The sequence below is a fragment of the Cyclopterus lumpus genome, chromosome 4 (assembly GCF_009769545.1).
Source record: "Cyclopterus lumpus isolate fCycLum1 chromosome 4, fCycLum1.pri, whole genome shotgun sequence".
Classification (NCBI taxonomy): domain Eukaryota; kingdom Metazoa; phylum Chordata; class Actinopteri; order Perciformes; family Cyclopteridae; genus Cyclopterus; species Cyclopterus lumpus.
In genome coordinates this window covers 18,455,740-18,481,461 of record NC_046969.1, presented here as the reverse complement: position 1 = coordinate 18,481,461, position 25,722 = coordinate 18,455,740, and the positions used below count along the sequence as shown (strand labels likewise).

General features: G+C 44.6%; 2 protein-coding genes across 2 annotated transcripts in view; one reads left to right on the top strand and one right to left on the bottom strand.

Annotated features, from left to right (window-relative positions):
* fbn2b (fibrillin 2b) overlaps nucleotides 1-23,818 on the top strand; it is a 57,853-nt gene extending 34,035 nt beyond the window's left edge. Inside the window, exons 9-64 of the mRNA XM_034531567.1 lie at nucleotides 572-724; nucleotides 1,407-1,679; nucleotides 1,788-1,931; nucleotides 2,155-2,274; nucleotides 2,435-2,560; nucleotides 2,646-2,768; nucleotides 3,099-3,374; nucleotides 3,488-3,541; nucleotides 3,636-3,761; nucleotides 4,154-4,279; nucleotides 4,611-4,730; nucleotides 5,692-5,829; nucleotides 6,352-6,402; nucleotides 6,608-6,733; nucleotides 6,869-7,096; nucleotides 7,216-7,341; nucleotides 7,445-7,573; nucleotides 7,779-7,904; nucleotides 8,028-8,153; nucleotides 8,254-8,376; nucleotides 8,600-8,725; nucleotides 8,895-9,020; nucleotides 9,459-9,581; nucleotides 9,735-9,857; nucleotides 9,963-10,088; nucleotides 10,184-10,306; nucleotides 10,701-10,823; nucleotides 10,933-11,094; nucleotides 11,254-11,322; nucleotides 11,458-11,583; nucleotides 11,698-11,823; nucleotides 11,944-12,093; nucleotides 12,188-12,259; nucleotides 12,355-12,480; nucleotides 13,074-13,199; nucleotides 13,929-14,054; nucleotides 14,156-14,272; nucleotides 14,556-14,684; nucleotides 14,797-14,916; nucleotides 15,116-15,241; nucleotides 15,390-15,542; nucleotides 15,670-15,735; nucleotides 15,834-15,959; nucleotides 16,305-16,424; nucleotides 16,506-16,628; nucleotides 16,809-16,940; nucleotides 17,034-17,159; nucleotides 17,341-17,547; nucleotides 17,789-17,914; nucleotides 18,025-18,147; nucleotides 18,822-18,938; nucleotides 19,031-19,159; nucleotides 19,359-19,478; nucleotides 20,057-20,288; nucleotides 20,477-20,630; nucleotides 20,791-23,818. Of these exons, the coding sequence (XP_034387458.1) occupies nucleotides 572-724; nucleotides 1,407-1,679; nucleotides 1,788-1,931; nucleotides 2,155-2,274; nucleotides 2,435-2,560; nucleotides 2,646-2,768; nucleotides 3,099-3,374; nucleotides 3,488-3,541; nucleotides 3,636-3,761; nucleotides 4,154-4,279; nucleotides 4,611-4,730; nucleotides 5,692-5,829; nucleotides 6,352-6,402; nucleotides 6,608-6,733; nucleotides 6,869-7,096; nucleotides 7,216-7,341; nucleotides 7,445-7,573; nucleotides 7,779-7,904; nucleotides 8,028-8,153; nucleotides 8,254-8,376; nucleotides 8,600-8,725; nucleotides 8,895-9,020; nucleotides 9,459-9,581; nucleotides 9,735-9,857; nucleotides 9,963-10,088; nucleotides 10,184-10,306; nucleotides 10,701-10,823; nucleotides 10,933-11,094; nucleotides 11,254-11,322; nucleotides 11,458-11,583; nucleotides 11,698-11,823; nucleotides 11,944-12,093; nucleotides 12,188-12,259; nucleotides 12,355-12,480; nucleotides 13,074-13,199; nucleotides 13,929-14,054; nucleotides 14,156-14,272; nucleotides 14,556-14,684; nucleotides 14,797-14,916; nucleotides 15,116-15,241; nucleotides 15,390-15,542; nucleotides 15,670-15,735; nucleotides 15,834-15,959; nucleotides 16,305-16,424; nucleotides 16,506-16,628; nucleotides 16,809-16,940; nucleotides 17,034-17,159; nucleotides 17,341-17,547; nucleotides 17,789-17,914; nucleotides 18,025-18,147; nucleotides 18,822-18,938; nucleotides 19,031-19,159; nucleotides 19,359-19,478; nucleotides 20,057-20,288; nucleotides 20,477-20,630; nucleotides 20,791-21,168 (7,691 nt within the window). The 3' untranslated portion in view covers nucleotides 21,169-23,818. The remainder of the gene's footprint in view (nucleotides 1-571; nucleotides 725-1,406; nucleotides 1,680-1,787; nucleotides 1,932-2,154; nucleotides 2,275-2,434; nucleotides 2,561-2,645; nucleotides 2,769-3,098; nucleotides 3,375-3,487; nucleotides 3,542-3,635; nucleotides 3,762-4,153; nucleotides 4,280-4,610; nucleotides 4,731-5,691; nucleotides 5,830-6,351; nucleotides 6,403-6,607; nucleotides 6,734-6,868; nucleotides 7,097-7,215; nucleotides 7,342-7,444; nucleotides 7,574-7,778; nucleotides 7,905-8,027; nucleotides 8,154-8,253; nucleotides 8,377-8,599; nucleotides 8,726-8,894; nucleotides 9,021-9,458; nucleotides 9,582-9,734; nucleotides 9,858-9,962; nucleotides 10,089-10,183; nucleotides 10,307-10,700; nucleotides 10,824-10,932; nucleotides 11,095-11,253; nucleotides 11,323-11,457; nucleotides 11,584-11,697; nucleotides 11,824-11,943; nucleotides 12,094-12,187; nucleotides 12,260-12,354; nucleotides 12,481-13,073; nucleotides 13,200-13,928; nucleotides 14,055-14,155; nucleotides 14,273-14,555; nucleotides 14,685-14,796; nucleotides 14,917-15,115; nucleotides 15,242-15,389; nucleotides 15,543-15,669; nucleotides 15,736-15,833; nucleotides 15,960-16,304; nucleotides 16,425-16,505; nucleotides 16,629-16,808; nucleotides 16,941-17,033; nucleotides 17,160-17,340; nucleotides 17,548-17,788; nucleotides 17,915-18,024; nucleotides 18,148-18,821; nucleotides 18,939-19,030; nucleotides 19,160-19,358; nucleotides 19,479-20,056; nucleotides 20,289-20,476; nucleotides 20,631-20,790) is intronic.
* A 1,220-nt stretch (nucleotides 23,819-25,038) lies between these two features.
* Nucleotides 25,039-25,416, bottom strand: LOC117729916 (cortexin-1-like). The gene is given in 1 exon segment (XM_034531318.1): nucleotides 25,039-25,416. A coding segment is annotated over 1 exon segment (378 nt).
* Between the last annotated feature and the right edge of the window lie 306 nt (nucleotides 25,417-25,722).

Below are 25,722 nucleotides of genomic sequence, written 5' to 3'. Positions count from 1 at the left end.
AGCAGTGTTTCCTCTTTGTTTGAAAGTTTAACATTTTCAGTCCGACGTTTCTCTGACCAAACCCGGCATCAGTGGTGGGAGTTGTGTGAAGCGCTCTGTTGCACCTGTAACTACCCGTAACAGTGATGTCACATTGTACTGACACGCCCTGGAGTACACCGGTACATCACTACAACAAGAGTCCAAACCACTGAAACCGAGAGATTTAAGCTCCTGTTAAGTTGTTCTATACTATTTTATTTGGGTAAATATTTTGCAAAATATTCTTTGGAATTACAATACATTACCTGTTAGAGGTTTTATTTCACCTACCTTTTCCTAAAAACATCAGTAACAGTTTTCATCTTAATCTCTAAAATGAAAATACTTGTCATCACAGTGATAAAATGTTTTTTTTTTCCAACTCTGCATTTTAATTTGACCCTTCATTTGTCCATACAGTAGAAATACTTACATTTTAAATGATGTAATGCCGAAAACACATCAGCCATATGTATCTTTTTTTATTTGACCTCAGTTCTGATGGCCAGTTGTCAAATTCTGTTAACCCGTCTCCTCTTCCTTCCTCCAGACCAGCGCGTGGGCACCTGTTTCTCCGCTCTGGCTAATGGCCGCTGTGCCGCGGAGCTGAACGGTCAGTACACCAAGATGCAGTGTTGCTGTGACACAGGACGCTGCTGGGCTTTGGGACAGATCCCTGAGATGTGCCCCGTCAGGGGGTCTGGTGAGTAAACATGACAGCCACACAGAACACAGGATACACGATTCATACGCGAGCTGATTCCCAAACAAAGTGACGGATATGTGCTTTGAAACCAGTACAGAATATCCACCACGTGCTGCTGATGAGAAACTGTCACTCTCCACAATAGATTGCCCATGACTTGGCGTGAGCATCGGCGGTAAATAAAGCCATGAGAGCAAAATCATTTCATGAGCCAAATTAGCTGAACACATTGATGTTATACAAGACAACACTGACGCAGAGTGCTTTAGTGTGACTGTTGACTGATGGACATACAAATATATAGTGCTGTGCAATACACACATACACACGTATGACTGTATGACACAAATACATAAAGTACCATCCATGTATTCATCAGGCTTTTCTCCAGTCAAAGCGTATTTGAAAGCAGTAAAACAGTGATATGGTCAATTTATGAAGAAAACTTCAACAAAAGGACATCTTAATGTAGAGCAAATGCAATTTGCAATTTCAGGAAACATTGAGTACATTTCAAATGTGTGACCCTGTCGGACTTTGAGTGATCTTGCTTGGCACAACTTGAGAGACTATGAATATGCTCTATTTCAGCTTCATCTGGCACAAATGACCAGTGCAGTTACACTCCAGTAGAATGCAAAGACTGACTTCTTCCCGCGGATCTTTGTCTCCCTTGTAGACGAGTTCAGGCGTCTGTGCATTGTGGGTGTTCCCCAAGGACACGGACTCCCTTACGTCTACCCCAATGGACACTTCCCCAACACCAACGGTAACGGGTTCAACTATGGATACAAGTTCCCCAATGGAAATGGCAACGGAGGCATTGGTGGCCATGGCAATGGCAATGGCCATGGCAATGGTAATGGCCATGGCAATGGCAATGGCAATGGCAATGGCAACGGCCATGGCTTTAATGAGAACGGTGGAAATGGAGGACGACACCAACATATCGGTGAGTCACTGTGGATTTCAATAAGCCTGTACTAGATTAAAGGGCTCATTTCTCAGTAGGGAAAAAAATATTTTTGTTTTGTTTTATGTGTCTGTTGTTTATTCTCAGGCACGGTTTCTGTGAACGACACCATTGACGTGTGCAAGCATTTCACCAACCTGTGTCTCAATGGACGCTGCATTCCCACACCCACAAGCTACCGATGCGAGTGCAACATGGGCTACAAACAGGATGTTCGTGGGGAGTGTATCGGTAAGATACATGCTCTATGCTTCATAAGAGCATGTGTAATGTATGCACTCAGTTCTCAGTGACCTACCAATGCCTTATAGGCAGACACAGTGACTATATGAGACTACCAGAGTTAATTCCATGCACTGCACTGCCATCTTCAGCCGATTTAAAGAACTTAATAAAAAGTGTAGGTGCAGGTGAAATCTGCAAAAATGTAAATGATGTTGTTTCCCCCCCACAGATGTGGATGAGTGCGTGAGTAATCCATGTATCAATGGAGACTGTGCCAACACACCTGGAGGGTACCAATGCAAGTGCCACGAGGGCTTCAGCGGAAGCCCCACCAAACAAGCATGCAATGGTTTGTCTCACTGTGCTGCCGAGCTACATTACTGTCCCCAAGAGGTCTCTTTAAAATACATTTTGGACATATGTATCACTATAGTATGTTGATAACTGGTGGTTGAGATATAATACACTAAGCCACATCCTTCCTCCCTCTTCTCCCCCTCCCCCTTTAGATATTGATGAGTGCATTGTGAATGGTGTGATGTGTCGCAACGGCCGCTGTGTCAACACAGAGGGAAGCTTTCAGTGTATTTGCAATGCAGGCTTTGAGCTCACCCCTGATGGAAAGAATTGCATTGGTAAGGAGCCAACACAGGTCGACCTTCACGTGAACTCTCACCTTTTACAAACTTGACCTGACACGTTCCTCCTGCTTCCCTCCAGATCACGACGAGTGCGCCACCACCAACATGTGTCACAATGGCATGTGTATCAATGAAGACGGCAGCTTCAAGTGTATCTGCAAGCCCGGCTTTGCTTTAGCACCGAACGGACGCTACTGCACCGGTATGAATGATTTATTAATACAAATACAGACCTCAAGTCTCGGGCCAAACAGCCTGCTGTGTTGACAGATTTGGTGTTATTTGAAATCCTTCAGATCCCTTTTTAAACCAATGTGTGCACACTTATGTCTGTCTGCACAATTTATTGTACCTACTATGTGTATCCAGAATGATCAAATAAATCACTCTTAGATACATTTTTACAGGAAACTCATGTCCTTTGCATATTTACTGATGGTTTCTCCTTCAGTTTACTAATATAAATATCCCATTCTGCTCACAAGCTGAAGCCGACCTGCGATAGATACGTTATGTGCTCTCTCTCCATCAGACATTGATGAGTGTCAGACTCCTGGCATTTGTATGAATGGACGCTGCATCAACTCTGAGGGCTCCTTCCGCTGCGAGTGCCCTCCAGGCCTGGCTATCGATGTCGATGGGAGAGTGTGTGTGGACACACACATGAGGACCACTTGCTACGGCGCCATAAAGATGGGCACATGTTCACGGCCGTTCCCTGGTGCAGTGACCAAGTCCGAGTGCTGCTGTGCCAACGCTGAACACGGCTTTGGAGAGCCTTGCTATCCCTGTCCCTCCAGAAACTCAGGTACAATCTTCCATTTGCTTCATACTGTTCATTTCCATTCTTAGAAATCTTGGTTAATTTTGTAAAATAACACAGAGAGAAATGCAATCCGGCTCTTCCGATGTTTCTTTCAGCTGAGTTCCAGGCTGTATGCAGCAGTGGTATTGGCATTACAGCTGATGGCAGAGGTGAGTATATTGTTCATGAAGGTCAATGTTCTGACAGTGATGTTTAGAAACACTCTTATCAGTATTAATCAACATAATTCCTGTCCTCTCTTAGACATCAATGAGTGTGCACTGGACCCAGACATTTGTCAGAACGGCATATGTGAGAATCTGAGAGGAAGCTACCGCTGCATCTGTAATATCGGTTACGAGTCTGACACCAGTGGCAAAAACTGTGTTGGTGAGTCAGAGTGAAGAGATTTTTTTTTTTTTTATGATGTCCAAACTATGTCCCATTCAGTTTATGGTGGTATAGTAAATATTGTTAAGACACAGCAGCACAAGGAGAGAGGAGTCATCAAATTGTACCTAAACATATCTTTCTAAAGTTTGCCAACATTAGCGAACACTATCTACCACACGCTGGTCAAACCAGACCCAGTAAGGCTGTAGCAGCAGCAATGAGTGAATTTAATTGTGTTTCAACGATTCTTATGAGAGTTACCTTCTTTATTTAAAAGCTAGTCTCGCTTTCAAGGACAAAACTGTTGATTTGAATGAAAGTGCTTCCATTAAAACCTTACATGACTGTCCTGTATTTTCAAACCATCGCCTTCTCTCGCCTCCCTGCAGATATCAATGAGTGCCTCGTGAACCGTCTGCTTTGTGACAACGGCCTCTGCAGGAACACTCCCGGCTCCTACACCTGCTCGTGTCCTAAAGGATACGTCTTCAAGCCCGACTCAGAGACCTGCGAAGGTGAGCTCTCACACACCCATATTCTCTCCGACTCACACACACACACACACACACACACACACACACACACACACACACACACACACACACACACACACACTCACGTGTTGGTGCTGCCTCACATCCGCATGTTTGTTTTGTCATTTTTAACCTACCTACAATCAAGGCCATTATGAGGTGGCATTATTACCAGATGTGTTGCATCTAGTTTCCATTAAACATGTGGCTCATGGAAAAAGGACACACACACTATTTGTGTCTGCCTAATGGTGATAATGCTCCCTTTGAAGAATCAGCCTCGACCTCAAGTGCGTGTTTGCACATGTTTCAGATATCAACGAATGCGATTCCAATCCGTGCATCAATGGAGCGTGTCGCAACGTGGCCGGGTCCTTCAACTGCGAGTGCACCCATGGCAGCAAGCTGGACTCCACCAACACCATCTGCGTGGGTAAGACATCCGTCCTCCCACTTCGGCGCAGCACGGCAGCGTCCGAGAAACTACTCAGGCTGATGATTACAAATGGGAAATAATTGGTGGTGGAGTCTTTCTTAATCGAGTTTTACTCTCCCCCTCTGGTAAACAAACACTGAGGCTGTTAAGGTTTCCAGGAGCCATCCAGATACATTATCATCCTCAGATGTTGGGCAAAGAGGCACACACACAATGTATTAGAAACATACTTGCATGCATGACCTTGGTTCACATGGAGATTGTTTTACTTCACAGAGATCCGCAGCAGATTAAAAATGACATGTGGCATGTCAGACTCTCCGCTGAGGTTAAATATTCCACTTGTTTTGTTTCTTTTGGGAAATCATTCTGAGAAAGCTACATGCTAATACAGAATACAGATGTTTTGGTAACTGGAAGGGAGAATGAGTCATTAAATAAATACCCTCATACATATTGCATGAGCTGGCTCTGTCAAATATCTACGAATTCCTCTGGTTTGGTTCATTTCTGTTTTAGTTTTAGAGCCCATCCCTCAGCGTGAGAGTAAATGCTGGTTTTGTGTTTGGGTGGTCTCGTGGTCTCGGAAAAGGTGTCACTGGTATGACTGCACGCTCTTTCAGTTGATTAGGAATGGAAAGACACAGGATTAAATGTAATGATGCATGATCAGCGTGTAGCCAGAAACATACGTTTTATGGCAGTGAGGAAAGTTAAAGGTGACCTTTTGATTGTGTTTGTGGAGTATTTTGTTGCTATAGTTAAAGGTGCCCTGAGGAGATGGCCCTGTGGACTAATATTTTCATGTCTTTACAAATGTCCTGTGAAGATGGAACTGCACTCAACACATGTGTTCGTCCTTAAGGGTAACGAACAACCGAATGTTGACTGTGTTTGCGAGGAAATCCCACGAGGTTTCCATAATCGAGTCTTCTCTGTTGTAACTTCGGCTCCACAGACAGCATGAAGAGCACATGCTGGCTGACGATACAAGACAACCGCTGCGAAGTCAACATCAACGGAGCCACGCTGAAGTCTGAGTGCTGCTCCACACTGGGAGCCGCCTGGGGCAGCCCCTGTGAACCCTGCGAGATCGGTCAGTCCTCACACAAGGATGCTGCCAGTGTTCGATGCTCCGACCATTTAAAGAAAAACATGACACGCTTTCAGTCCTCCAGAGTTAAGATAGAAGATGTGTTGGCTAAACCTCTGACATGGCTTTTAAAACACTGTTTACAATTCCCAGTGAAGAGTGGTTACAGTTGCACACATTATAACTACATTATTAATACATAAAAGACCAAATTAAATGATATTGAAGGTTTTACACGTTCTTTGGCTGCATTGGAAGTACCACATTTGGATTAAGATAAGATAATCCTTTATTAGTCCCGAAGTGGGGAAATGTACAGGATTACAGCAGCAAAATGGGTAAAGTGCACACAAGACACAGTAAGATAAACAGTAAATAACAGTAAATAAAACGGTAAACAATCTACGGTAAAGGCCAATACCGTCTTAATATTGTGGCAAACCAATGTATGCATACACACGCTACATGCGCTCATATTTAAAATGTCTTTATTTTAAGTTTCTTAATTTTGTCCTGTCCTCTCAGACACCGCCTGCTCTCGAGGGTTTGCCCGTATGAAGGGCGTCGTCTGTGAAGGTAAAAACATTTTATAATTTTACATTTAATTTCATAATTTGACGAACGGTGAACTCGCAGTGCTCCCATCCAACATCGCCGTCTTTGTAATCATCTTTTTGTCCTTGTAATGTGCCTCGCTCTTCTCCCTGTAGATATATTTAAAACAAATGCAAAAAAGTCTGTGTGTCACCTTGTGATTTCGCTTCTTAAAATGCCCCTTCAGACATTAATGAGTGCGAGGTGTTCCCTGGAGTGTGCACAAACGGCCGCTGTGTGAACAGCCAGGGCTCGTTCCTCTGCGAGTGCTCTGAGGGCCTCACGTTGGACAGTACAGGACGCACATGTGTGGGTAAGAGGACCGCCCGGCACAACGAAGACATCACTTCCAATGAAACTGTTATCTCTATCATGCCACCGAGCTATTGGGACAAAACTTAGAAGGAGAGACGACTTTGTTTTTGATCCTTTTCATAAACTTATCCAGATACGCGTAGTGAGCAGTGCTACATGAAGTGGCACGAGGATGAGTGTGGCGAGCCGCTGCCAGGGAGGTACCGCGTGGACATGTGCTGCTGTTCAGTGGGTTCTGCCTGGGGCATCGACTGTGAGGAGTGTCCCAAACCAGCCTCCTCCGAGTACAGAGCCATCTGTCCCAGAGGGCCCGGCTTCGCCAACAGAGCAGAGATTCTGACCAGCAGGCCGTTCTACAAAGGTACCAAGAATGTACAACTCTCATTCACATGGCTTTGTGACATCTGTTAGTAGAGCCCTATTTATAATTTGTTCTTTTGTAGCCGTGGCCATTTTAACTTGACGTCTTCCCCTTCCCAGATGTGAATGAGTGCAAGGTGTTCCAGGGCCTGTGCACTCATGGAAATTGCCGGAACACCATTGGCAGTTTCAAGTGCCGCTGCAACAACGGCTTCGCTCTGACCGCAGAAGAGAGGAACTGCACAGGTACGAGAACAGCCGGTCAAATGGATTAAAAATAAATGAAACGTGTCACAACTTAGTGAGCTGTTAGTGGGCGTTTCTGTTGTTAACGTGATTTGTGTTTCAGACATCGACGAGTGCCGCATCTCCCCGGACTTGTGTGGTCACGGTACTTGTGTCAACACGCCCGGCAGCTTTGAGTGTGAATGTTTCGAGGGCTACGAGAGTGGCTTCATGATGATGAAGAACTGCATGGGTGAGTTGGAAACGTGTTTACACTCATAATTACACGACTTCAAGTGACACACCGTGTTTGAATTCATGTCCATTGTGTGACATTACGGTCCAGTTTGGCAGGTTACCTAATCTTTCTATTACTTCCATGTTCTTCTCATCTCTTTATTCACCTCTCCATCACCCCTCTTCATTCCTCCTTCCCTGGTCTTCCTCTCTGCTCACAGACATTGATGAGTGTGAGATAAATCCCCTGTTGTGTCGTGGAGGAACCTGCCTGAACACAGAAGGGAGTTACGAGTGTGAATGTCCCCCCGGACACTCGCTCAGCACCGATGGATCTGTCTGCGAAGGTGGGTCATACGTCATGAAGCATACACACACACACACACACTGTAAACCTGTGTGATATCTATTATTCATTACTACTGTACACAATTGTATATTTGGCCTAACTTCTTTGCTCGTCCTGCCAGATGTGAACGAGTGCCAGCTGAGTGACAACCTGTGTAAGCATGGCCACTGTGTCAACATGGCAGGAACCTACCAGTGCTCCTGTGACACCGGTTACCAGGCCACACCAGATCGACAGGGCTGCGTCGGTAAGTGGAAGGAAGTAACAAGAGGATCATCTGTTTGTGTGCTTTACCTTCGTATCTGATGAGAAACAGATGTACATCGTAACGGGGAACTTCTTTGCAGATATTGATGAATGCACCATTATGAACGGAGGCTGTGAAACACACTGTACCAACTCAGAGGGCAGCTATGAGTGCAGCTGTAGTGAGGGCTACGCTCTTATGCCTGACCTCAGGACCTGCGCAGGTAATCAAACACAGTATATGTTCGGTATGCCTGTATTTAAATAAACTATTTTTTATCCGAAACTAAGACTTTGAAGAAATGCACCAATGTCATAATGTGATAGTTTCCATCACATCCCGTAGTTTTCCCATGAAAGAGAAACACTGATGCTTTTCTCTTTGATCTTCTACATCGTGTTTCCACCTGTATCCCATTGACATGTATGTTCTGCTGTTTCTATTAGATATTGATGAGTGTGAGGAAACTCCAGACATCTGTGACGGAGGCCAGTGCACCAACATTCCCGGGGAATACCGCTGTCTGTGTTACGATGGCTTCATGGCCTCTATGGACATGAGGACGTGTATCGGTGAGAGGAAAAACAATACTTAGAATATGAATGTAACATTAATTTAATCTTCAGTTCCTCTGAGCTGATCTATGGGACTTCCTCTGTCAGACTCATTATCGGTCACTCTAATCTCTGAAGGCCAGAACATTCACATATTGTCTGCGTCTGTCCATCCCTGTCTGCCCAGATGTGAACGAGTGTGACTTGAACCCAAACATCTGTCTCCACGGCGACTGCGAGAACACCAAAGGCTCTTTCATCTGCCACTGTCAGCTGGGATACTTTGTCAAGAAGGGATCCACTGGCTGCACAGGTACACACACTCTCTCTCTCTCTCACACACACACACACACACGCACACACACACACACACACACACACGCGCCCACACACACACAAACACACACACACATCCGGGGCTGAGAGATCTGGGCCTCTCTGTCTCAACTCTCTGACAAGTGTTGAGACAGTTCACCCATGCATACAGTTAAAGGTCCACAATTATAAAGAAGTGTTAGTTAATTATTGACTAAACTACAAATAGAACTAAAAGCTGCCTGCTAAGCAAAAAAAAAGAAGCTACATTTGAAGATATTTTTGCATGCTATTAATACAGAATCATTTTACACAGAAAACTAAGGCTGAAATATTCTTGATATAATTGTTTTGTCATTTTGTTTAATGTCTAAAAGGGAAATGTGTGTTACAATCTGTCTAAAATATTGACTAATTGATCTCTATACCTCTCCAGATGTTGATGAGTGTGAGATCGGGGCTCATAACTGCGACATGCATGCTGCCTGCATCAACATGCCTGGAAGCTTCAAATGCCGCTGTCGAGACGGCTGGGTGGGAGACGGCATCAAGTGTGTGGGTGAGTACATGTTCAGACCAGATAGATTTTAAGACAGAATAATGGAACAAAATCATCTTCTGTGCCCAAGAATATTAGATATTTCTGACTGCTTTGATTGAGTTCTGCTATCAAGTTTGCTTTTCTCACACTTTCTTCTCTCCCTTCCTGCAGATCAGGACGAATGCTCTCTGGAGGATCACAACTGCAACCCCAATGCAGACTGCGTCAACACACCGGGGTCCTACAGGTGTACCTGCAAGGAGGGCTTCAATGGAGATGGATTTTCCTGCTCTGGTAAGACTGCTGGAACTTTCTTAGTAATTAAATACTTGCCACTGTGTGTGGCCAGTGACCTCCATGCACAGTAAGTTTAAAATGTACCCGTCGGCTCTGTTTCAGACATGGATGAGTGTGCAGACAACGTGAACCTGTGTGAGAATGGACAGTGTCTGAACGCTCCGGGCGGCTACCGCTGCGAGTGCGAAATGGGCTTCACTCCCACAGAAGACAGCAAGTCCTGTCAAGGTGCTGATATTCATGATAGTCACATTGTATTCTCTTTGCTGTTTTTGTTTTTCATTCACATAGTGAAACTAACATTTCCCCTCTCTTCGCCACAGACATCGATGAGTGTAATTTCCAAAACATTTGCGTGTTTGGAACGTGCCAGAACCTTCCCGGGATGTTCCGCTGTGTGTGTGATGATGGTTACGAACTGGACCGCAGCGGAGGAAACTGCACTGGTTAGTGCTGCGCTTCTGTAACTCTAGCCCTTAAGTCACTGAGTTCAGACATAGAACAGACTCAAATAGCTTGGCTGAATTTCTTTGACAACAACTGCCTGCATTCATGCATCGTATTACCATTTAATAATCTTTGACGACATCTGGTATTAGACATCAACGATCTGTCTAATACCATCTGTTTATTGCCATCATTTCTCAGTCTTTGTACAGATCACCTTCAAATCTTCACTCTTGTGACATAAGCAAGATTTTAAATCTTTAAAAGTAGTAATTGGTCCCTTAGAGCACCATATAAACTTAAAGGTCAATATAGTTCAGAAAGGTGTCTGCTATCTGCTGTGTGTTGCTGAGCTTGTGCGTGTGTGTGTGTGTGTGTGTGTGTGTGCTGCAGACATCAACGAGTGTGCGGACCCTGTGAACTGCATCAACGGGCTGTGTGTGAACACTCCAGGGAGCTACCTGTGTAACTGCCCCGCTGACTTTGAGCTCAACCCCACAGGAGTGGGCTGCGTGGGTGAGTCACACTTAAAGCTGGCCTACCCACTCTTTATTTCATTCGCACGTTCCTGACACATGAAAGCGAGGCTCCCATGTATTGATAAGCACATATTCGTCTTTCTTAGATACTCGTGTGGGTAACTGCTTCCTGGACACTTTTGGACGTGGTGATGGAGGAATCTCCTGCAGCGCGGAGATCGGCGTGGGCGTGACCCGAGCTTCCTGTTGCTGCTCCCTGGGAAGAGCCTGGGGAAACCCCTGTGAAATGTGCCCTGCCACCAACTCCAGTATGTACCACAGGACCTCGACTGATCGATCCCCTTTATCTACTCCAAATTCACATGTCGCAGTTACTCTCATTTGTCTTTGCTAAAGTTATTTTCAGACGTTTTTGAACCACTCTGAAATGGAGAGTCACACTAACTTGCTGTGTGTCTTGTCTGCAGCGGAATATAAGACTCTTTGTCCAGGAGGAGAGGGATTCAGACCCAACCCCATCACTGTTATCCTGGAAGGTAAATCATTTATACATCATCCGACTTCCTCTGTTTTCAAGTCTTGTGTTGAAATAACAATGCTACCAGTGTCGCAGCAAAACATTAAACAATTGCTTTTTTTTGGATGAACTAACAATTTGAATTATTCTCTAGATATTGATGAGTGCCAGGAGCTGCCAGGTCTCTGCCAGGGTGGCAACTGTATTAACACATTTGGTAGTTTCCAGTGTGAGTGTCCTGCAGGCTACTATCTCAATGAGGAGACTCGCATCTGTGAGGGTAAGTAAGAGCTGGAAGAGAAATCACACTGAATTAGTTTATTGAAAATGAACAACTTGCTCTTACATCCCTTTCTTTTTTTATAACGATCTGTTATCATATCTTTACATACAGATATCGATGAGTGCATAACCCACATCGGGATCTGTGGACCTGGTACCTGCTACAACACTCTGGGCAACTACACCTGTGTGTGTCCCCCTGAGTACATGCAGGTCAATGGAGGAAACAACTGTATGGGTGAGTGGGAAAGACCTACAAGAAAATAGTTCCCATGTATGAAACAAAAAAGGCAAACATTTCTAAATGCTGGCTCTCAGCTTTTGGATTGAAAGCACTGTCCAACTCTTTGTGATGCAGACATGAGGAAGAGTGTGTGTTACCGTAACTATAATGACACGTGTGAGAACGAGCTGTCCTTCAACATGACAAAGAAGATGTGCTGCTGCGCCTACAACGTGGGCAAAGCCTGGAACAAGCCGTGTGAGTCCTGTCCAACTCCTGCGACCAGTAAGTGTGAATAAACACAAGACAACCGAAACGTCGCTGGATGAGTGCTTTTTTCATGACTGCCGCTGAGCGTCTCCTGTCCCGTCTGTTTCAGATGAGTACCAGTTACTGTGTGGTAACCTGGCTCCCGGCTTCATCATTGACATCCACACTGGCAAGCCGATCGGTAAGGTCAAAACGAGGTCAAAAAGGGGTGCCGTGCAAAAATGGTGCGGTAACATGGTACAGTTTGCATAATAACATTCTGTGATCTTGTTTCAGATATCGACGAGTGCAGGGAGATACCTGGTATCTGTGCCAGCGGAGTGTGCATCAATCAGATCGGGAGCTTCCGCTGTGAATGTCCGATGGGTTTCAGCTACAACAACATCCTGCTCATCTGTGAAGGTAAAACTCTCTTATTATGAGACAATGAGCACATGGTGGTGTTGCATAGATTTCCTGCTCTTTTGCATATCATCATATTTTTTGTCTCTCACTCTTTACACACATAAAAGTAAGCACACACTTATGTGCGCACACTTTTGCGTCCGCACTTGTGTATCTCCTCTTTTGATCGTGCTGCTGAATCATTGCACACTTATGCCTTCCTTATACAGTATAGAGTATATACTTACTCACTGGCATGAACACTTAACACCATCTCTGCACCATCACACCAACACACAAATACAGGTTACACTCACTCACTGGCCGAGAGGCACTTTTACAAGCAGTCCACTCAGTGGAGTTAATGCTGCCTTTTCTCATATGAGTTATGTCCTTGTAAAGAAAAGTATACTGGCTCTGAAAGAGAGCAGCTGCCTGGACCTTCAATCATCCAGACCAGAACCTGCCAGCATCCGAACAGGACCAGAGCTAAAATGGAGCTGTTGTATTTTCTCTCCTGCTGTCCACGAGCTGACGGCCCGCTTTCAAAAGACAGTTATGGAGCCTGTGATTGATGTTTTGCTGTTTCTCTTTTTCTTCCCCCTGCATAGATATTGATGAGTGTAACAGCGGGGACAACCTGTGCCAACGCAACGCCAACTGTGTCAACATTCCAGGCAGCTACCGCTGCGAGTGCTCGCCAGGCTTCAAACTGTCCCCCAGTGGGGCCTGTTTGGGTGAGTGCAGCCTGTCTGACAGGCCTTACTGGGGTTTGCTGTCTTCAATTACCAGAGAGTTGGGCTGATTGTGTCGGTGATGTGAGGAAAATGTCAAACATGGACATACCTTGTCGAGGGGGAAATTATTATGATTTGGGTTTAAGGGGCAGTGGAAAATCTTCAGAGAAATGTTAATACAAACCAGGTTTTTGAGTACACACAACACCGGGTTGTGATATTGGGCTATAGAAAATAAACTGAATTGAAATGAAACAACATACACACAACACACGTCCGGATATTCACGAAACAAAAAAACAGAATCCCCCAAAAATATACAAAAGACAAAAGAAAAGTTTCATTTCGACGTGGCGCATGGACATGCTTACACAAATGGAACAAAACATATTATAAATAGCATACAACACACATGGACAGTGTTATACATCAAATCTAAACATAACGTAACATTAATGCTGCGATTAGTTGAATCAACAGAACATGTACCAGTTGTTATGATAAGCAAATACAATCAATGAAAGGATTGTTTCTCAAATGTTAAAATGTGTGTCTTCTGTGCTTTTCATATTATATTTGATTTAATATCTTTTGATTTTCGATAAGACAAGCTATTATTAAGACATCACTTTGTTCTCTAAAAAAATCATGATGGGCATTTTCAACATTTTAGCTATGACATGTATACATTACATTTGATGAAATTACAATCATTTGCTTTTTGTTCAGACCGCAACGAGTGCCAGGAAATCCCTAATGTGTGCAGCCACGGAGAGTGCATTGACACACAGGGAAGCTATCGCTGTCTCTGCCACAACGGCTTCAAGGCTACTGCGGACCAGACCATGTGCATGGGTGAGACGCTCAACCTAAAACCACACAAATACACACAGCAGTGTGTTGCATGTGATCCTGCATATTGAGTCTCAATGGTGTTCCTTCTGTGTGTATTTCAGACATTGATGAGTGTGACAGACAGCCATGTGGGAACGGTACCTGTAAAAACACAGTGGGATCCTACAACTGCCTCTGCTTCCTCGGCTTCGAGCTCACACACAATAACGACTGCATGGGTACGGATAATTTACTGCTCCGCTCTACAAAGGTCAACAGCAGTCAGTGTCGAAGTCTTCAAATGTCATATTGTTAAAGATTACACCTTTAAATTCTATTAGGAACATGCCCCTCCCTTTCCTGTCGCAGTATAACATTCGGCATATGACATAAAATCATTGTTGACTTTTCCTGTGTAACAAAGAGCATTTATTTCAGATGTTTCTGGTTTGTTTGTCAATGGATATCGATAATCAGAGGAATGTTTCGAGAGTGCTTATCCTTCCAATGTTGACCTTGCAGACATAGATGAGTGCAGTGCCCTCCAGGGCCAGGTGTGTAGGAACGGACAGTGTATCAATGGACTTGGCTCCTTCCAGTGTCTCTGCCACGAGGGTTATGAGAATACTCCGGATGGGAAGAACTGTGTCGGTAAGTCATCGGGTATTGATTGACAGTCATTGATTGTTCTACAGTTTATTTGACATACACAGACATAAACACACATTCTCTGACTTGTACATTGTGCCATTATTTTTCCCAGATATCAACGAGTGTGTGAGTCTACCCGGCACTTGCTCTCCGGGAACTTGTCAGAATCTGGACGGATCTTTCAGATGTATCTGCCCTCCTGGCTACGAGGTGCAGAATGACCAGTGTATAGGTAAGACAGACATACAGACACACACACACACACGCACACACACACACACACACACACCCCTACAGGGATAGACACGCTCAGACTAAATGCTCCACAAATCCTCAATACACATACACTGAGCCATCTGCTCTCACACATACCCCACCACCATTTCCACATCTCCCTTACTCCCTTACTTACCTCTCCCTTTGCGTTCCAGATATCAACGAGTGCGAGGTGGAACCTAACATCTGTCAGTTTGGCATCTGCACCAACACCCCCGGTAGCTTCCAGTGCACCTGCCAGACGGGCTTCGTACTCTCTGACAACAAACGGCGCTGCTACGGTAAGAGAAGCTGTTCGTTGACACCCTGAAAAAGGATGCTCATGTGACATATTTTATCTCCCTTACTAAGGTTAGCGGAGGACGTTTTCGTCTTTGTGTGTCCCATGAATAACAGACCAATTACTGTCCATCATTTTTCTGACGGCAGATACCAGAGAGAGCTTCTGTTTCACCAAATTTGAGGCAGGAAAGTGCTCCGTCCCCAAAGCGTTGAACACCACCAAGGCCAAGTGCTGCTGCAGCAAAATGCCCGGAGAGGGCTGGGGGCTTCCCTGTGAGCTGTGCCCACGAGAGAGCGAGGGTGTGTAACACACACACACACACACACACACACACACACACACACAGAGCTTTAATTTAGACATCACAGGCACACAAATCAATTTCTAAAAAGAATGAAACTGACCTTTTTTTTGGTGCGTTTCCAGCTGCTTTTGACACTCTGTGTCCCTTCGGCCTCGGAGCCCTGCCTGGACCGGGAGACGCTCGTGAAGGTCAGGGCTAAAATCCACATCCACTCCCTCAAATAGAGTGTCCAATTGTGGACATCTTTTATATGTTATATATGCTCATTTTTTTCTGCTGTCTTTAGATATGAATGAATGTCTGGAAAACCCAGGAATCTGCCAGAATGGTAACTGCATTAATACAGACGGTTCGTTCCGCTGTGAATGCCCCTTCGGCTACAACCTGGATTACACCGGAGTCAACTGTGTTGGTGAGATGGTTTCTGATATTAAAGTTAACAATCTGCAACATTGGAATCATCGGAGACACACTGAGTATTTTGAGAATTCATACTGAAACAGCCGCAATAGAGCACATAGAAAAATCAATGACTGCCGCTTGCCAGATTTCTTTTTAAGAACTTTATTCCTGTGTCTCAAAATATACGATCAAAATCATGCAACGCTATTTCTTATCACCAGTAGCAGCCGTTTCCTGCTTTAGAGCCTGATCTATTTTTGGACCACGCTGCTAATGAGTGCTTTTAAAGTTTCAGGTACAGTAAACATGTGTCATTGGTTTTAATTGCCTCCGTCTTTACCCTGCTCTTCTCCAGACACTGACGAGTGCTCAATAGGAAACCCGTGTGGAAATGGAACCTGTACCAATGTGGTGGGAGGCTTCGAGTGTTTGTGCCAGGAGGGCTTCGAACCCGGATCCATGATGACCTGTGAAGGTCAGTCATTTACAGAGTAACACATCGCCACAGGTAAACTGATAGTGAATTAAAACAAGCTGTCGCTCTTTTTGACTCCAGACATCAACGAATGCTCCCAGAATCCTCTGCTGTGCGCCTTCCGGTGTGTTAACACCTTTGGTTCCTACGAGTGTATGTGTCCGGGTGGCTACGTGCTGCGAGATGACCAACGCATGTGCAGAGGTGAGAGGGAACCACAGATTTCATTTCAATAGTGTGTCACTTTAATCTGCTTGACTTCTGTCATTTAAGATGTTTCCCTCCTTAGTTCTTTGATGCCACTGAAACAGGATCTAGTTTTAATTTTTGCGTGCTGTTGTTTTTTGAATTTATTATTGTCCGTCTGTCATTGTCCCTCATCAGACCAGGACGAGTGCTCTGAGGGTCTGGATGACTGCGACTCCAAGGGTATGACCTGTAAGAACCTGATCGGTACCTTCATGTGTATCTGCCCTCCTGGCATGCAGCGCAGACCGGATGGAGAGGGATGCATGGGTGAGTTAAAAATGTTTCCGCCAACGTGAGAGGTCATCCTCAGTCCTCTTCGCTCTCCTCATCCTCCCGTCCTTCTGCTCTGTACGCTGGCAGACCTGAACGAGTGCCGCGCCAAGCCTGGCATCTGCAAGGACGGACGCTGTGACAACACAGTGGGGAGCTACCGCTGCAACTGCAACGACGGCTTCGAGTCGAGCTCCACTGGAACTGAATGTATCGGTAAGATCACAACTGCTGAACAACTTGTGGTCAAACACTGTCAGGGTGAAGATGCCATAACCCCAATTGTGATCATACTCTTTTTTTGTTTATTCAGTGGAAGTTTAGCAACCGAAACCTGATTTATTTTTTCCATCCCTAACCGCAAACACTCCTCGTGTTCTGTTGTCCTTTCCTTCAGACAACCGAAAGGGCTACTGTTACATAGAGGTCCTGCAGACCATGTGCCAGCAGTCATCCACCAACAGGAACAGCGTGACCAAGTCTGAGTGCTGCTGCAACACGGGCCGAGGTTGGGGCTCGCAGTGCGAGCTCTGCCCGCTGCCCGGCACCGTACAGTACAAGAGGATGTGCCCGCTCGGACCCGGCTATACCACAGACGGTAGAGGTGAGGAGATGAATTAGATTCAATTCAATCACCACAATCTTTTCAAGTAAAAGCAATAAAGAATAAATAGCCGTGAAATATCAATTTGGGAAGGAAACCAAGCAGGTCGGGGTAAATCAAGTTCAATGCAGCTCACACTGTCATAAATAACCTTAATGAGACCGGCTTGTGCTGGCTTTGTTGAATTGTTTGTTTGGCAGCCTAATCCAGATCACTTTCTAAAATGCCTTCTTACTTCCAGACATCAACGAGTGCCAGGTGATGCCAGATATGTGTCTGAACGGTCAGTGCATCAACACCATCGGATCCTACCGCTGCCACTGTAACGTGGGCTACAAAACTGACTTCACTTCAACCTCCTGTGTCGGTATGGCTGATCTGTGTCCCGCTAACACTCGTCTCTTGTTACCAGCCAAAGGCATTCAGTTTCATCCATACTGAACAACTTTCTGTTTTTTCCCTGTCTGCACACTCCAGATATGGATGAGTGTGCTCTGTCTCCGAAGCCGTGTAACTTCCTGTGTAAAAACACAGAGGGCAGCTACCTCTGCTCCTGCCCCAGAGGATACAGCCTCCAGCCGGATGGAAAGACTTGCAAAGGTAGGTGGACTCTTCATTTAGGTTTGCTGGTTATTTCGTAGCTCTTTTTGATAGTTCACCATATGAGTTGTATTGTTACCCTCTACGTCAAAATGCATTATTCTTCCGTACCTTTTTTTGGATTTTCTTGAGGAGTTTATTAAAAATCACATAAGTTTGAGACAAAAAAAACAGCACTTTTTCAGTCTTTTCTCAACATATTTAGAGTTTGAGCTACAAACTCCATTCAAACCATACAATTTTTAGTATTGTTCGTTTTTTAAAGTCAGCAATAGCACTAAAAGGCTTTAAATGGTTCAGAACACTGCAGCTAGAATCTCAACGGAGACTAGAGCATTTGAGCATATTACACCAATGTTACCTTCCATTCATTTGCTCCTTCTCCATGCCAGATCAGACTTTAATGTGCCTCTGATAACAATGTCTTCTTAAAACTTATACTCCAACCCCCCCTAAGCTCAGGAAAATAAAAGCCTCTTTAAAAACATAATCCCCAAACTCTCACTATATGTTAATAGAACTTTTCAACAGCCGGCATGCACACCGAAATGTCTGCAGAGATCGCATGTTCTAGTTATTGTGCGTTACAAATGAAATACTAGCCTTATGTTTTTGAGGCTCCATCCCTCCATGCAATCTGGTGAACGTGAAGTACTTTTTTCTTTCCCTCTTAGATCTGGATGAATGTTCGACCAAACAGCATAACTGCCAGTTCCTCTGTGTCAACACCATTGGAGGCTTCACCTGCAAGTGTCCCCCCGGCTTCACACAGCACCAGACTGCCTGCATCGGTGGGTACAAGACAGGAGGACGTCAGTGCTACTCCGCACAGACACAAATTCAAATTTGATTCAAATCAAATCAATTCCTCCTCTCTTTGCAGACAACAATGAGTGCTCCGCTCAGAACAGCGGGTGTGGTTCCCGGGCCTCTTGCGTCAACACACCTGGCAGCTTCAACTGTGAATGCACTAAAGGTTTCTCCCTGGACAACACAGGCATGGAGTGTGATGGTGAGCCGACACAGAAACATTTACGTTTCGTGAGAAGAAGGTCTCTCACACAGGGGAGGGGGGTGGGGGCTTTTCAATTCCAAAATCATGGGTACATGGTTGAAATTCTCATGATGCGTTTGTGATCAAAGATGGCAGCAAATATTGGTCGCACTAAAACCAAATTGCTATTAAAACTCGTAATTTGTATCGTCCTCAGATGTGGATGAGTGTGGCAGCAACCATCGCTGTCAGCACGGCTGTCAGAACATGATGGGAGGTTTCCGCTGCGGCTGTCCTCAGGGCTACGTGCAGCACTACCAGTGGAACCAGTGTGTGGGTGAGTTACAGACTGTGGGAGTTTGGCATGTTGACAAAGGCACCAGTACACAGGAGTAAAGGACTCGGGGAGTCCATTCAGGTTTGTTAATCTATAGTATAATTTGATATGCTATAGATTAACATATTTAGAGTATAATTTCATATGGAAAACCTAGGATGCATGTAAGTAGAAATGTGATATAGATTAATTAAAAAACCTTGTGATCACGTTTCTCCTTTGAGTTATGATAATCATATAGTTTCTTGATTGATCTTATTGTTTTATAGAATGAGTATTTCTATACTCGCTCCTGATCATATCATGATAGTAGATAACTATCCTCTGAAGTACTTTGCAGAACAACATGAAACCGGACAGAATTATACTAAAGCATTTGTTTCGCAAGTCATTTGAAAGCATGTTTGTCTTTACATTTTGATGTAAGAGTTGTCTTAAGATAATCGTCTCATTGATGATATAGAATTGATGAATTATAATCATCAACATCATCATCATCATGCAAAAGAAACGTCACCAGATACGTACTGTATCATCTCCTCACACACTCACTGCACTTTTTGGTCTTTCCTCAACAGATGAAAACGAGTGTCAGGCATCCACAGTGTGTGGCGCCGCCTCCTGCTACAACACACTGGGCAGCTTCAAGTGTGTGTGTCCCTCTGGCTTTGACTTCGAGCAGGGCGCTGGTGGCTGCCAGGATGTGAATGAATGCAGCAAGGGCGGCAACCCCTGCATCTACGGCTGCTCCAATACCGACGGAGGCTACCTGTGTGGCTGTCCTGGAGGCTTCTACAGAGCCGGACAGGGGTGAGGGACCAGCAATTAAACAGATCATTTTAAACAACTGCGATTTCTGGAGTCAAAACTGGCGTCACTAGACATTTCTGGAATGATTCCCGGTGTTTTCATGTGCTGAGAGTTGTGCTCATGAAATTGAAATGAATTTCCTTTTCTTTTTTATCAACATGCTAAACCCTCTTGCTGTTTCCATCCAGTCACTGTATGACGGGCTCAGGTTTCTCGAGCCAGGTGGAGGAGGGCGATGAAGACGATAGTCTGTCTCATGAGGCCTGCTATGAGTGTAAGATAAACGGAGGAGGAAAGAACAAGCGACACAGACGCAATGCTGATGAAAATGAGCTCAACCAGGTAACTGTGATGACAAACCGCTTATCAGTGCTCAGCTCATTTGGTGTGATAATTCAAAATTAGTGTACGAAATTGAGCTGCTGAGGTCTGTAACTGAGTGTGTGACGTTTCTGCTCCCTCATGTTTCATCTCATTCCTTCTGTCCCTTTCCTCACTACAGGAACCAGCAGTGAGCATGGCCAGCATAGACACCCAGGCCTCCATCCCCATGAACATCTCTCTGTCCTCGCTGCACAACAAGGAGCCTCTGCTCGAGCTGCTGCCTGCCCTGCAGCCCCTGGAGCACCACATACGCTATGTCATCACCCACGGCAACGCTAATGAACACTTCCGCCTGCTGGAACGACGCGACGGAAAGAGTGTGCTCCGGCTCGGCAAGAGGTCGCCTCCCGCGGGATCCTACCGGCTAGAGATCGCCAGCCTGCGGCTGTTTGGGCCCCGGAGACTACACCAGCTGGAGGAGCAGCACGACAGTGACTACCTACAAGGGGTTTTGGGAGACGCCCTGCGTATCAAGCTCCTCATCCACCTGCACTGAGCTTAGGGTGCGCTCACAATCCTGTTCTGGACTGATTCCTAAAGCCTTCGAGTTTAAGCCTTCCTTTCTGTCCAATAACTCCTCCCCTACAGGACCATCCCCACCAACAGGGGTAATCAAGGGCTATGAAAGACTGAGTCAATCTGCCCAACTCTACCACCACTTTGTTACTATTATAAGTCCATGTTTTGTGTGTGTTTTTTTTTTTTTTACCCCCCTCCACTCCCCCTCCACTTGAATCCGACCCAGCACTCATTCTCCATTGAGAGAACCAGCAGAGGAGATGGCAGAGAGGTGCCCCAGTGCTTGGACCATAGTCCTCTAATAAAGACAAAATGGCAGACAGATGGTTCACAAGTCCATGAAGCACTTTTGTAGGCAAGCAAAACAAGGAATTATACGGAAACTGAAAGTAAGTGCTGAGTGTGGCCAAAACTGTCTGAATGCAACTTGTGTTGTAGTATTAAAATCACATGCAGGCTATAAAGTGATGTCTTTCTGTTTAGTGTTCTCAAGAAGTGATATTACACCTTAACATAAGGGGTCAGATGCCGTCATGGTGGTCCAAGGACTTCCTCACCTCTCTGTGATCTTGGTAAAACATCACATCACAACACTGGGGACACAATTTGTTGTCACGTCTGCCCCTCTCAGTATTGATGTGTGTCATTTAATGTATTTGTGCTGTTTGAAAAATGTTAACACGAAGGACTGCAACATTTACACAGCATTTCAGGTTCTTCAGTCCATAGCGGTCTGTTTTATAGCTGGATGACAACCAATTTTCAGACGAGAGAACAGCAAGCTGTGTTCTCCTCTGATGTAACTGACTTTTGTCCTGCCTGCGGGACAGCGGCAAGCAGGGATTAGCGTGTTTGCGTGTGTGTGCTGTCATGTTTGGTTACCTCAGTACTTCTCACAGAGTGTGGACACCATGCTGTGATGCTGACTTTAAAACAAAAGATGGGGCTGGTGTCGCTCAGCATGCATCATGAGTAGGGGGAAACACACCAACTAGTAGCTTGTAGACTTAAAAGAAGATAGATCAGGTCACGTTGTATTTATCCTTGTAGGGATTAAGACTTCAGGTGCACTGATTCTGGACCTGCGAGCCAGCTTTTTTCCTTAAGTCAAGAGTTTGCTCAGCTTGTTGGCTGTCAGAGGCTTGTGGCTACTCCTGGGCTTTGCATTTTTCAAACAAACTCCTGAACATAAATGCTTCAGGGGAACAGGGCTGTAGCTGACAGCCCCGAGTTGGGAGGCTGAACGTGACTATAAGATGACTTTATCTGACTTCTGTGACTTGAGCCTTGATGTCTGAGGTGTGAGCCTCGTTTACAACACAAAGAGACACACGGCTGATTTGAGAAACAGTCTCGAAGGTACAAGACATGTTAGCCTAAGCTGTAACTAAAGGTAGTGCTTTACAGTGTGAGGGCACGCACAGGTGAACACGAAACCTCACAACAAAAAACAAATTTCCATCAGGTCATCTTTCATTTCTCGTGATTTTCTTTTTCTCTCAAAGAGAAGAAGGGTGCTAGATAATACCATCTCTTACGCTGTACAGAGAAAGTGCAGTCTTGAATAGGGATTGCAAAAATTACCTTTTTTTTTTTTTTGTTGCTAGGAATTATTGTTATTGTGAATGTCTGTCTTTTGTATTGTCTCAGTGCTGAAAAAACAATATTATCAAACTTGCTTCTTGAAAATGAAATTGTATATTTTTAAGTGAAATGTAGATGTTTTGTTTTTTTTAATGCCAAGGCTGCCGAAACAAATGCTTCCAGTAAACCCAATATTGAAGGCCTTTATGTGCTGTCGACTTTGTTTTGTTGAGAAAAAAAAAAGAAGCAAAACCAACACAAACCAAACGCAACATTGTATTTGTTTGTATTGTTTGAAACCACTGTCAAATCAGTTGATCTTCAGCAAATGAAATCAGAACACGTCAGACTGAAAGATAATTAACATTCCCATCATCTATTATCTCATACAAGCTTACACTGTCTGCCCAATGCCATCGGGATCAATGACCATCTCCAGCTCGGATCTATGGTGCTGAACGATCATCTTTTTCTCTTAACAGTCAAGGTTGCGGCACTGCCCCACAGCCTAGGCAATGTTTATAATACATAACCATTTTTCTAACCTGGAAACCTTTGTATACTTTGTATCTTTATTGTCAGTTTGTAATTTTTCTTTTATTTGCCACTATGTTTAAAGAAGGCAGTGTGTTGCGTGTGCTTACTGTATCTCAGCCTCAGTGTCGATCTTGAAACGATACTGTCATCATCATCTGCTTGCATTGAAATGCGTGCTTTGTACTTAAGAAATAAGGAGCCTGTTTTAGTTCAAATGTCCACCATAAGCATGACACTTGTTGATACCAGAGTCCAGCTGAAAGCTGAAATGACAATCAGTCACACCATATCTAGCTGACGATCAATAAATCAATCATAGAACATCTTTTCTCATCTTTTTCTCATCTTTCTCATCTTTTCACATCTGCTGAATGATCATACATTTTGTGCAAAGTCAAAAACCAAAGATTTATAACACCAAATGAGAGTCTGTAAAATTAAGAGTGATTCACATAATGAAAACTTTTGTCCAGTGAAATTAACGGCAATAAAGTATTGTGGGGTATATTTTTAAATCTTGTGTCCTGAATTATTTTCTCTTGAGCGTGTGTGTAAATGTCGACGGCTAACAAAAGTGACACATAAGTAGTAATCATTTTATTTAATTCCCAACATGAACAATGTGGACTTTACACACATTCAACCCCCCCCCCCCCCCCAATTGGAAATTAGGAAGAAGAAAAATCCATTTGTCTCATTTTCACTGATTCAACCCAGTGTATAAAAAAACCCAAGCAGATAGTCAGAAAAATATTTAATTATAAAACACAAGAAGAGCAAAGCTACGTTCCTTGCCTCCCTCTAGTGTGGCTGCATAACTACCTCAAAAGAAACCACAGTCTAAAGATCGATACAGGAAGAGGAGAGCAGAAAGATAGCAAAAAGGAGACTCCCAAACTTGAGTCAAGAATAGAAAAATAAAGCTATCTTTTGCCTAAAGGTTGCCGGTTGCTTCATCAACGAACGTGGCAGACTGCTTAAAGCAAAAGACACGACCAGTGAACATAAACTCTACTTGCTGTAATAAGAGATTATAGTTTCAATATGGCTTTTCAGTTATAGACACAGTAACACAAAAAACAAAGACACTGAAAATACCTGCTTCTTAAAAAGCATCTGAAACTGCAGTGCTGCTCCAGGATCAGTGTCCAAAGTCAAAAAGTGTGGATTTGTGCTCCTTGATCAGCACTTAACACTTTAAAATGGATATAGGTTCATTAAAGGGGCATCTGCTCAAGTGTAAACTCCTTCATTTATGTTCTGCTTGTTTCCATGTATGTCGAGTGTTCTCATCAAAAATCTAACTATGTGATTCGCAAAGGAGATCTTCCCAAAATCATACTGTATTTTACTACTGGCAAGCTCTGGTGTATTGAAGACATAGCCCTACGGTGAAATCGTAGCGTGTTGTAGCATGTTAAATAGGTACAGTAGGTCAGGTTAAGGCAGCTGTGCGGCTCATTATTTCTGTCCTTTATGGTTTAACATTTGGGTGTTTGGCTTGTGTGCCTGTTACTGAACCAGACATGTTATGCTTACATAGCTTCCTGCAGCCTCATATTTACATCAGGACACAAGCTGCAATACAGTGAAAAAACCAGGCATACACCAGCATTAGGCACACCCTCCTGCAAAGAGTGCATTCACAATATTATGAATGGCTACAGTCCATTTCCACATCTGAAATGGTTTATGTGCAATGAAACATTCCCCTTTCCACGTCAACCTACACCAGTGCATAATCAAACTGGCCCCTCTCCAGCCCCTCCTTGTGGTCAGTCCAGGATGATGCAGGCATGCGGCTATAGGGGTCCAGCAGGATCCTGAAGCACCTGACCAGCAGGAAGACCAGGAAGAGCATGAGGAGGCCTACAAAGGCAAAGGCGGTGCGCTGCTCATTTTCCACGGCAATGAACAGAGGGGGGCTGATGCTAGCACCGCCAGGACTGCCGGGGAGGGAGGAGCTGGCCGGGGACAGCAGCAACTCGTAGTCAAGTGTGGGCACATTGTTCATCCTTCAAGGGGCCCGTAGGCAAGGCTTACACACTGACTGGATGGTGGGTGTATTTGAAAGAAATGCGGCGAAGGATGAGACGTTGTTCATGGGGGAGGGGGCACTTAGGGAAAGCCCAAGCTGGAGATTGGGTAGTTGTATTACAATGCTTAATAACTTCAAAAGTATTATATTGTACTCCCTGTTTGTTGGGTGACGTGCATGTGGTCGTCGTCAGCAGCTTAACAAGTAAGAAGACTGCAGAGCTATCTTCAGGGTCAGAAAGTGAAGGTGTAGAAGTCCTGCCGTGATCAGAATGCACACATCTTCTTCCTCTGCTGGACGGTTTATTGAGTCAAATCTAGGTCAGTTAAAGTGAAATGACCCAGAAAGGCCCCGCTCGAATGTGCTCTGACA